Source organism: Cheilinus undulatus, linkage group 3 (assembly GCF_018320785.1).
Source record: "Cheilinus undulatus linkage group 3, ASM1832078v1, whole genome shotgun sequence".
Classification (NCBI taxonomy): domain Eukaryota; kingdom Metazoa; phylum Chordata; class Actinopteri; order Labriformes; family Labridae; genus Cheilinus; species Cheilinus undulatus.
Window position 1 is genome coordinate 19,978,741 of NC_054867.1, and position 12,242 is coordinate 19,990,982.

Below are 12,242 nucleotides of genomic sequence, written 5' to 3' on the forward strand. Positions count from 1 at the left end.
CAGTGCAACATAATGTCACACATCCTACAAGAAAGCTGGTCCATGCTATGAGTTATTTTACCTCATCACACCAGAGAGCTATAGAGAGTGAGGGACAGCTGTGACCTCAGCCTTACCTTTAAGACCTACTACCCTCTCGAAGACTAGAGTTGATCTCGAGATTATGAAGGCCTGTAGCCTATATGTAACAGATGAGTACCAATTAGCTTAATAATTTCTCCAATAGATATCTTACTTTCTTTAGGTTGGCTAACAAGACAATGCATTTCTACATTTAACATATTTGTCCAATATGAGGCTGATGGGCAGACAGCAATGTAAGCAGAGAGAGATGAGGGGAAGGCAGTTACAGTAGGAGCTGAACAATGCAGCATCAACTTTCTTTTTTACCTTTTTTAAGTTACCAACACTGGGTTTGAGAGAACAAAAGGATTTCTTCATTTTTAATAAAAACATCGGTCAGGACCAAGAGTGATTATACATGTGGATGTTCTCAAACTCTTACAGTTTTTAATGAATGTCTTAAAATGTTGGAAATATTTGACTGTTGCTCTGATTATCATTACTTTATTTCCGGGTTATCATGTGGCCCTTCAAAAAATTCAACAGATGAAATAGATTTGGGGTTATTTCCATTTAATTAGAGAACATTTTATTCACTCACTCACTGACTTACAGGGTTTTCTTGTTGATGGTAAAATAGTGTAGAGGTTAAAAAAAAAAAAAAATCCCTGAAATGTAAACAGATTTTATAGGGCCTGACATTTTCTGGGAATGATATGGGTAACAGGCTGGCTTAAAATAACATAACTCATGCCCTCCAAAATTATGTAATTTTTTAGAATTGTTGTGTTTGTGTAAAAAAAGAGACAGAGAGGGAGGGAGGAGGCTATCTGCTGATGAACTAAGAAGACTGAATGTTAACTTGACCCGCTTCTTGTCAACACTCCAGCGCCCGGGGCGAAAGAGCAAAGAGTGAGGAAGAAAACAACCAACAAGCAGAAAGTGAATGAAACGGCATTTATTTTAAGGAGCGCTAACATGTTCTACTACAAAGCTCTGGTGTCAGCAGCTTGTAATGAGCTGTGGGACCCGTTAGCTAACCTTTACCAGGCTAACTACATGGTGTAGTTTTGAGACAGGGCTGCAGGCCAAAGCTCAGTCTCAGCAGGTGAACTACAAACAAGCTTGTTGCTGCAGAAACAGTGGCGGGGCTACTAACACATACGCACACACAGCGCTGTCATTCCCAGTCTGCTTCAAGCCCAAACACATACACAGACTCTTGAACTGTGCAGCCCTCCCTCTATATCCTTTTTTCAAGGAAATCCTTTAGAAATGCTCTCTTCTCACCCAAGGGCCTCTCTACACAGCCATTCGTGGCACACTCCAGATATCTCCCCTCCTTCATCTTGGCTACCTTTTCTCTCCCTTGCTCTCTCCTCTTTTCCCTGCAGTCTTGTCCTGTCCCAGTCACAGTCGAGAGCACACCCTGCACACAAACTCACACCAGGAAACCCCAGCGTGACACCGTCAGAACTAACACTGAGAAGAGAGCCAACACCAGCGGCAGTGGAGGTCTAATAAAAGAGAAGTGAAGAACAATGTGGGGGAGAGAAAAAACAAAAACAAAACAGACACAAGGAAAAGGAGGAGCCTTAACATCCTGTTGCACACTGTCAAACGGTTGGCTCGGTGCTAAGGGGAATCCCTGGATGTTTGAATGAGAGGAAAATACCAACGTGAGTGGCGCCGTTTCTGCCATTAGCTTGGCCTTGCTAGCAATCATTACCTAGCTATTAAAAAATAGCGAGGAATGAGCTCAAAGATTGAGGCTAAAATCACACCAACACATTGTTCAAAAACACCAATGCCTGAAGAAAACCTCAATAAAATGTGATTTAATGGTATTTAGTGAGTGTGATTATCTCTCTTTACTTTCTTCTGCTAAATCGAACAAACACTGACTGTTGAGTTTTTATTTAAAAAGATTTTGTTCAAACATTCTTTGAGAGCGATATACTATAAACTGTATAAACCTGGTGGTGCAGGCGACCAAGTAATGATGTGCCACTTACGAACAAGTCTGTTCTACGTACCAGCTCTTTAATGTGAGCCACGATAGCTAACTCCTGTTTGAGCGCCAGTTTCCTTTCCTCCTACCTTTGTGTTTATTTAATCAACATTTGCACAAGCCAAACTGTTACTAAATGAAGAGCTGTTTAGGAGCCAAACTACCAACTCCACTGAGCTAAGCCAAATGATCTGGATCTTTTAAAGAGATGAATTTCCCATCAAAACAAGAAAGACTTGAGGTTGGTGAGATTGCCATCAGCTGAGGAAACACAAGTAAGATCAGAGTTTAATTTGGCTAAACCATGACAACACTGTACTCAACCAAATCGCACCACTTTGCAGAAACCGACATGGGTGTATCCAACACCACTTCTCCACTGAAGATTCTGTAATTCCTGCCTGCTGCTGATTCTTTGTGTGTTTAGTCAACTTTTTCTTTTTTACGTTTTTGTGCCTGAATATTTCACTAGTTCCAGAACACAAAAGTAGCTTAAGAATTAATGTTTATATTTTGCACTTTGAATGCTTGGCATAGTTATAAACCGCTAAATACATGGTCTTTTTAGTAGCCCTTTTCTATGCAGAAATCCCTTCTTATCCACTGCTGTGTGACGTCATCTAAAAATAACCTGTGGTGATTCGTCTGACTCCAGTTCTTTCTTTTAATCCCACGCTTGCAAGCTGAGGTTTTGTCCTATAAATGTCTCATCATAACTAAACAACATTCAAAGTTGATCACTTTTAATATATTGCACTTCCTCACCCTATGTGAGAGAGTGAGAGCACTCACAAACATACAGGCAGTGCAGTCGAGTGGATGCAGCACCAGCAGAGAGTTGCTGTCAGGTAAAAGGAGCGAGTGCAGGGAAAAGGTCTGTGTTTATCCTGAAATGTTTCAGAGCTTTTTCCTCCTTTGCTGATGGGCAGCTCAGGTCCATAATGCTGACAAGTTAGCTTGTGTGTGTGTGTGGCTGTAGTGTTGGTGTTTTTTTCGCTGTGAGCAAGGCATGAAACAGCTAAGGTGAGTGTCTGAGACAGGCGCAAAATCAGTTATATATAAGAAGGATGGCAGATCATTGTTCAGGGAAGAACAGGATGAAATTCTGCCAGTTTCAGCCAACCACCAATCTATCAGTGCACCTTTGCTGTTCCCCTCTACTTATTTGTGTCTTCCTGTCTTTCTCCTTGTTTTTGATATGGGAATTAATTTAACACCAGCTGCAAAGAGGCCTCTAACTGACACTGGTCTTTATTTGTCAAAATGTGCACTAACTAAACACAAACAAGCTAGTAAACAGGAGTGGGCCTAGAATTGATATGAGCCTTTATCTTAACTTTTAAAGTAACCACTGGATTTCACTAAGACTTCTGCTGTGAGCTGAAATGATAAGACAAGCAGCAGTATGTGAATCTTCAGTTGTTTCAAACATCTATTAATTTTGAGCAATAAGTCAGCTTAAAAAGCCAAACATACGCTGTACCCTGCTTCTCATAGGTGAGAACTGGCAGCGTTTTTGTCTTTGGGCTGGTGGAGCAGGCAAAATAAGACATTAAAAAAATCTCACATGTCAAACATCCAGTCAAAATGTTGACTTTGATTAGACAGAAGCAGAAAAAGGAGGAGCTGGGGTGGAGGAGGGTTGTAAAGCAGCTTGCAGAGGGAGCAACAAAGCATAGCCAGGCTAAGTCAGCATGAGTGCAATTAGCCAATAGCATGCTTAGAGCCAATCAGATGGCTGTCAGCTCATCTCAATTACATTACAGTGCTTGACTCTGTGGCCTGCCTGAACTAATGCTATAAGCTTGATTCTTGGTATCAAAAAAAGTGTTGATGTCATTTGTTCTTATAAGTATCCTTTCAAACTTCTTGTAACATGACCACCTAATCTTTACTTCATCATCCAGTCGTAAACTCTGCATTCTGACCAGTCACATCTCTTCGTGATGGAGGTCTGTGAAAGCCAGGAGGAGGGATAGACTGTTAACAGTTTACCTTTCTTGTATCGATTTACAAACAAATATATCAATGAAAAATTTTACTGTAATTTTTCTTTACTGATACCATCCTTCAACAAAGACTGAAAAAGCACTGGAACCTTGTAGTTATGTCTATCAGATGCAAATTGCATGTGGGTAAGGCTAATTATCGTTTTGAAACATGTTTTCATATTGGTTTTATTGTCTAAATACTGTTTTATTTTTGATACTGTAATGGCTTCTTTTTACAACAAAAACCATACATATACACGACAAGAAAAATCCAGAGCAACAAATTACAGGAACAAACAGAAGGTGTTCACATCTTAAGTGCAACACTGATGGAAAGAGAGCCTCAATTGGCATAGACACTTAAAATTGTTCCTTTTTCTGCCATTGCTTCATACATTTGCAAACACTTCTGAGTGGATTTTCATCTGCAGTAGCCTCTGTTTAACTTAATCATATAAAACAAAATTATGAGAACTAAACTATCCTGTTATGAGGCTAACAGCAACCTTTTTGTTAACGTGCTCATAAAACCTCTGGGTTTACTTATCATTTTTAGAACCAGTTTTGTGTGGCTGATGAGCACGACCTTTGGCAGGGTACATGAAGCCAGATAACTGAAAGAAACCTTGGGTGTGTTGAATTCACTTTATGGTATAAGTCCCAGAACAAATTGCCATATCTAAAAGGTGTCAGTATTTACCTAAAACTGCATCAGTACATAAATCTTTAAGATTAGCACATCTCTAATAGGCATAAGAAATCATGGAATTGCAGAACATTTGGTCAGGGATAATGGCTTCTTATATGTGATATTTTATATTGTTCATGGTCTGAATTCACGAGACAATCCTCTACAAAATGTATCATAGCCCTCTGCTAGAAAGACTCAATTTTGTAGTAAACAATTGCGTCCTTAATTGATCATCTTCCTCGTAATCAAAACCCTCAGTCAGGTCAGAAAACCGTCATTCAGAACCGCAGTCTGGTCAGAAAGGCTTGTTTCAGGTTTTTCTGTTCCACGGTGTGGGAGGAGTCCTTTTCCTTTAGTGCTGTAGACACAGTAGAAAGGACAGTTCCTCATGGAGCATGTGCTGTTTTATCTCCCTCTTGTGGATGACTTTGAACACTGGAACTGCTGTCAAACTTGATAGGGAATGGACTCTTTTAAGCAGAATTAAGAGGTTACTTAAAATGCATTCTAGACTTAAAGGACCTAGGATTCAACAGAGGATACTAAGGTAAAGGTTCTGAACAACCAACTTTAACATTTTCAAAAAAACAAACGTAAACCTCACTTTAATCACACAGGCCTACATGACAGTGCACGGTAGGTGTCACTTCAGTATGCAGCCTTCCTTATCATTTACAGGAAAACAGTTTGGGAGTGAGCACTTTATTTCTCTCATCTACTGCGGATGTTTGCAGGCTTACCATGACTGCTGTCAACTTTATAAAGATTCACAGTGAAACCATCACTACTTCAACAAGGTTTATAATTCACTTATGTTTTAAAGCCCTCAAAAGATAAGTAGTAAATTACTGTGTAGAACTAAATGCACTTGTACTCATCTGTAAAGTACGACCAACAATCGATCAGTGCATGTCAGATACTGCATAAGTTCTGCGTTTTTGAAAACTAAATTTAAATCACAGCTCCAGACAAACAAATCGTGATCACTGGTTTAAACCTTTGTATGCAACAGTATGAACAATAAAGCTACGTAATTTGAATTGTTAGTTTATGTGATGTACTGTTATGAAGTTTATTAATCATTTGAATATTGCATGCTTTTGCATCTTCCTGACCAGAGAACTCTGATGTACATTATATTTATAGCTAAATCTGGTTCAACAGTCGTGTTGTGCATGGACTGTTGCTGGGGGGGTCAAGTTTCAATAATGACTTTAGCTTGCTGATGAAAACATGTTAATCAAAATTGAGCAACTACTACACAACATGCCATTTTGCTCTTGTTTTGTCATGTCATGTGTAGTAAATGCAGGGCACCCTCCTTTGGGCTATTCTCAAACTGCTCCCTCGTACAATTCCCCTTACTGCCACAGAAAACCGGATCTTATGTAGCATGATTTTATGTCACTAAAATATGTTGATCAGCATAAATAACATTAGGCATATTGTAGAATCATGCTACAATGAGAGAGAAAAAACCTTTTAACCTTTCATGGTCTCAATCTCATGTTTAAAAGATGATCTGCTTTTCAGTCATGAGGACAAAACACTTCAAAGAAATAACTAATGAACCTTTTTTAAGAGTTGACAATTCGATCCTTATAGCAATGTAACTGTTTTTTATGACTGTATGACACTGCTATTCCTAACTTATTTTAAACAGTTTTGCAGCATCTCCAATGACGAACAATGAAAGGTGTAAGCTCTGTTCAGCAGACTCGCTGATGGAGGGTTTAACTACGCACCCTCACCATGAGGTTTGGGACAGCTCTTAATGTGGGGGATCCTCCAGGAAAACAAGCAAACAGAGTGGAAGAGTGCAGGGAAAGGGTCGACAGCGCAGTTTGAGAAAGGCCCCTTCACAGCACAGCATGTGCTTGAAGGTAGGAGTTTGTGACAAGGCGATCTTAGATCGTGAAGCATACTGATCTCTATGGTCCCTGACCCCTCCCCTTGTGTTCCTCAACGCAGTGCTGTTTAATGGTTGGAAATGAAACTGAAACTAAAGAGTCAGCCCTTACAAGGACTTCTAACCTACAGTGTTGTGTCGAGTTCTTCTAGACCCTCAACTGTCACAGAAAAAAAAGCACTCATTTACCTAATCTGCACAAAGTTTAGAAATTGTTTTGACAAGCTCAAAGACAGTGTCTCTTAAACCATCCACAGTCAGCAGAAGAATGTGTAGCAGAGGAAGATACAGTTGCTTAACCGTTACAGCCATCAATGTTTTGTTTTTCATTGTTTTTCCAATTATTAACAAGCCTCTCCACCTTTCTATGCAAGATTATCCCTGCCAGGATCATGGAATCATGAGTGAAACTTTATAATATTGGGAGTCTTTTATGGAGCAAAGTGGTGAGGTCCAAACCTTTATCAAATGTTTTGAACAGTAAAATCATCTATTTCCATGTATCTATTTAGGTAACATGCATGTTGGTGCATGATCTCAGCCTGCTTCTCCCTTACCTCTCTTTCATTGTGAGCAGCAGCAGGTATAACTCACACTAATGTCACACCTCTGTAAGTAAATGTTCCCATTCCCAACCCATTCATGAATAAAAGTCAAGGTTAAATTGAAATTAAATATGGGACTTTACTGCATGGCTGTCTTAAAACAAGGCTTAAGTAACTCATATGAAATGAATAGGCTACTTGTGCAAACCCACAGCTGTAGGAATTCTGTTTATTTCCCACATGCGTTCCAAATGAAAATCACTGTTAAACACTCAAGAGGACAGATAAATCCAAATTCTAAAAAGGTGCACAAACTACAGAAACTGATTCCATACAACAGATCACAACGCCATGAAATATATGTATGGCGCTTAAAATTCCAGGGAGAAGACCTCCAGACGCTCTTACCTGATGGTGCTAACTATAAAATGGCAAGTTTTAAAATATTTCATGCATTGACCAAAAGTCTGCTGCAAAAGAAAAAGAAAATCATTAAAGACTTACCTTGTAAACACAGTCTTTGTGCATTTAAAGGAAATATAAAGGGAATATGTCTGCTTTTCCTGATCATTTACTTAAAAATGTGTCTCAAAAATCAAATGACAAAATAAGGTGGTAAAATTAAGCTCTTATCTGTCCATAAAAAAATCGGCATAAGATAAATGATATTTTTTCCATATTGCCCACCCTTACTTAAAGTTTTGTGCCTGAACACGCTAGATGCTCATAATTTTCGTCTATTGTTAATTTAACAGTTTACTTTACACGTCATGGTCGACAACCTCCATGACGTACACAGAGTTGACAACAACTGTGTGTTGAAGTCGGCCTCTGTATGCATAGCATTTAGTGATGCTTGTCAGTTCACCCCTGGTAAGAATGTAAGAGACGGTAACACTTGCAGTATGCATTTCAAAGTAGAAGTCCAGTCTGTTTCTTTCTATGATAAGACTTCCTGCGTTTTAATACAAAGTTTTTATTCTGAATTTGTTTACAGGGCAATTACTTGATTATTGAAGTCTTCTTGCAAAGCTGCTGAGCTCTTTCTTTCTTTGCAAAAAAGAGGTTAAGTCACAAAGACCATTTGTGACACTATTTTAACAATTTAAAGCATCTGAATATGGGTGATATGTACTCCTTTGAGATTCAATTCCCTACATCCTTCTTCAAATCTTCTATGCAGGCATTTTTTGGTCCTGTATGTCCTTCAAGTACACTTTTTTAATGTAATACGATAGTTCCCTTTAAAAACTTAACCACAGCTGTACAGGATGACCAATAAATGTATTTAATGATGTGCATCAATTATAATTTGAGCATACAACTCTGGTGAATCTGTCCTTATGAAATTCATGAAACAAAGAAATGTTAAACTTTAGTTTATGGTCATAACTTGGGCATAAGAGTGAAAAGGGCAAGAAAGGACTGTTGCTGTTTTTAGAGAAGCTTTGTGCAAATAAATAAATACATACAAAAACATGAACTAGTTCATTTTCTTGCAAGTGACTGGATCTGGAACAGTGAAAAATACTTCATTTGTTACAAATGAACCATGAACCATAGAGCAGCTCTCACATGCTCCGTGTCAAAAGAAGTAATAAACTAAATTAAACAAAATGGTAAAAAGAAAGTTGCTTAAAATCATCAGTCTTACTTAGTGGCTTCTAGTCTCTGATTTCTGAGTGGAGAAGGACAATGATGGGAGGGTAGACTGATTGATTGGCTATTTATTGAGGTGTCATGCAGAAAAAATGCACAACTCTAATGGGTTCATTGCAAAAAAAAAAAAAAAAAAAAAAAAAAAAAATCAGTTAATTTCAAGCAACTACAAAGTTGCATGACCTTTTCCGAACTCAGTAATAAATACATTCTGCTTTTTCTACCAGGCTTTGATGATAAAATCTGCAATAAAAAAGGTTCCTTTTCTGAAGAAAAACTCAAATTTTTCATTATCATCTATTCAAAAAAGTCAGCATTTCCTTGGGTTGTCTTTGTGAAATATAAAAATCGGTTTGATGATCCAAAACATTTAAGTGTGATAAATCAGCAAAAAACTCAGGAATCAGAAAGGGGGGAAATACTTTTTCACACCACTGTACATGAAATATCACCACCAGCCTTAAAGTGGTAACTGGTTTCTATAGATTAAAAAAAACTACTTCTCTACTGCCCACCATCACTTCCCTTTTAAAGATGTTATCTCTAAAATTCAGAATATTTTAAAGCCAGCTCAGTAGTGTGTTTGCATGAAATACGACTCTGAAAATTTGAATGTATTTTCACGTATGTGCTTGCATTTGTACGACACTTACCGTAGTGTGCTTGGAAGGCTTGGGGCTTGACTACCTGACTGCAGTGGCTGCACATCACAAGGTAGAAGTCGTCCTGTGCGGGACACTGGCCAAATATGGGCATGTCTGTACACAGGGGAAGAACCAGCAACACACTAGTCAGGGCCACAAGTCAAAGAGAGGAAAATAAAATAAGCCTGCATTCACCTGGTCAATCATTGCATTCAAAGACATAAATAAAAACACACAACCCTGTTAAAGAGTAAACCAAAAAAATTAAACTAAAAGGAAGCTTACATTAAGACCGCTCCCCTGTTTTAGTTTCCATTCATCAAAGAGAACATTTTCTAGATAAGAAACAGGAAAAGGGCTGAGCTGAGCCAGCCATCCAAAGGTTACCTGCTGTCAAAGAAGTAGAGCCTGCTCACATGTAAACAAGCACAATACATACAAGATGTTTACCAGTATTTCAAATGAACAATTTATTTCTGTATTAAATGTCACATTGGACTGATTAAAAAATACTCACTAGATGATTTAGTAGTCAATCAATTATGGTTTTACCCTCATGTTTCCCGAACATGTTCTTAATCTGTCTTCTGCTCCCAAATGTTGATGATCTTTGTGCCAAATTTGTCATCCATTATAAGAAGAATAAATTGTCTTCTTCTTGTATTTATTTCCTGGATTAAATCTTTAAATTACGGATGCACAATGCTGTATTTCAAATTCATTTCAGCCAATACTAATGTTGCTACAGATACATTAGTCCAGTTCAGACCTAAAGATCTGGTCATAAAAAACAAACTTTATAGTTTAAGGAACAACAACACACATAAAAAAAGACAAACTAACTTAGGTCTGTTGCTCCTGCCTAAAACTACACTCATAAAAATGGCAGACTTAAACTGATAAATACACAGCTTTTATAGAAGTTACTGGCAGAAATTTTTATATCTGCTGATACCGATACCCAACTCCTTAAAATAATAACCGCTGACACAGATATGTTGATAATATCATGTATCTCTACTTTTAATTTGTGTAGAACTGGCTTTTTAATGTTTTACATTCATGCCTCACATTTAAATGAAGAATATAGTGAAAATTAAAGTAGAAATAATCAGCATTGTAGAAATATTTAATATGACCGGCCTGTGAAACATAAAAAAGAGGGATGAGTGAACTGAGTAAAGAGAGACTGCAATTTTGATATTAAATTATCATTTTTGGAGTAACACTTAAGGCAAAGACAGCTTGTCATTTTCTTCATATTTTAAATTGAGATATATCGACTGTTAAAACTCTGGGCCAATGATGATATCAGTGTTTAAAATCTAGCCAATGGCTGATACTGATATTCTTTTTATCATTATTTCTTTTGGTTCAACACTCCCACAATGCCACTGTTTTCGCTCGTGCTTGACCATGTTATGTAAACATATGGAGTTTATCCAAAAGGTCACACATGCTGCCTGATAATAAATCTCTTCTCTAAATCAGCAGCTAGTTATACTGAAGCTGCATTAAATTGATAGGACACAAAAGATAAAAATCATCTACTGACATCAGTTCATGCCCGTATTATTTGCAGATTGTTGATGTTTGTCAAAAGAGATGATACTGGCCGATGAATCTGCGCATCTGTAGTTTTAATGATTTTTTCTTGACATTTAATAAAACAGATGTTACACTCATCAGTTGGAGATTGGACTTCCCGGTATTTGGGGAAAAATTCAGGAACAGAAATTACACGACAAGTTACTGAGATGAAGTATCTCTTACGTCCATTATTTACAACAACCTGTTGTGTTATATCAACTTTACACTTAAAAATGTATTCAATTCAGGTGTCTGGTGCTCAAAAAACAAACAGAGAAAACAGGTGGAGTAATATTTTGGAAACACGTTTGACTTGTGTGTCACAATTTTACTATTTACACATAATCTTGCCTTTGTAACAGCTCTGATGTATGCCTTAGCTAAGCTTTTAACAAAAAGTAAGGAAATTTGTGTTTGGTACATTATTTCTTTGTTGTAGCAATGCTTCTTGGTAACAAATCTTGGAAAGCCTGTTTATAGCCTTTTAAATGATGCCACATTTGTAAGGATCATGCATTTGTGGGATGAGCAGCTGAGCTGAGCATGTGGGTTGTGCCCATGAAAAATGTGCCAAATCTTCTCTGCCAATGCCAAACAGCTTATTTTGCTGTTGCTATTGACTCTTGTTTGAGCTTCTGGTACCCCCAGGTGCTGCCAATCAGGTGCCTGATTGGCAGCCCCTGTGAGCATGGGCCCTGCTACAGTGGTCAGTAGATGTCTGCTTCAAGAATCGGCATTCCACGTTTGACTGATCTGCATAGGGCCCGTTGGCTGGGCAACTTCAAGCTGGTGTTCTGCAAAACCAAGTTGTGGCATTGTTTGGAGTGAACCCTAGTACCATCTTCAAACTGAAGGCCAAGTTCCATAAAACGGGGAATGTCAGAGACAGACCGCGAAGTGGGTGTCCCAAGAAGACAACACCCCAAGAATACTGTTTTCTCACCCTGTCAGCAAGAACTCTATCCTCCAAGATGACAACACTCACCCCCACAGAGTGGGTTTATCAGAGACTTCCTCCAGAATTTGGGAGTGGAGAGGTTGGAATGGCCTGCCAGCAGTCCTGACCTTAACCCCACTGAACACTTGTAGGATCAGCTTGGGTGTGCTGTTCATGCCAGAGTGACCAACACAACCACAGT

General features: G+C 38.3%; 1 protein-coding gene across 3 annotated transcripts in view; it reads right to left on the reverse strand.

Annotated features, from left to right (window-relative positions):
• Positions 1-12,242, reverse strand: part of LOC121506886 (ataxin-7) — a 43,973-nt gene that overhangs the window by 15,751 nt on the left and 15,980 nt on the right. For 2 of the 3 annotated variants that reach the window (XM_041782879.1, XM_041782880.1), the window contains exon 5: positions 9,523-9,627. In XM_041782879.1, coding sequence (XP_041638813.1) covers positions 9,523-9,627 — 105 coding nt within the window. Of the gene's footprint in view, positions 1-9,522; positions 9,628-9,798; positions 9,956-12,242 lie in introns of those variants that run through there. The other variant, XM_041782882.1, reaches the window with a different exon arrangement.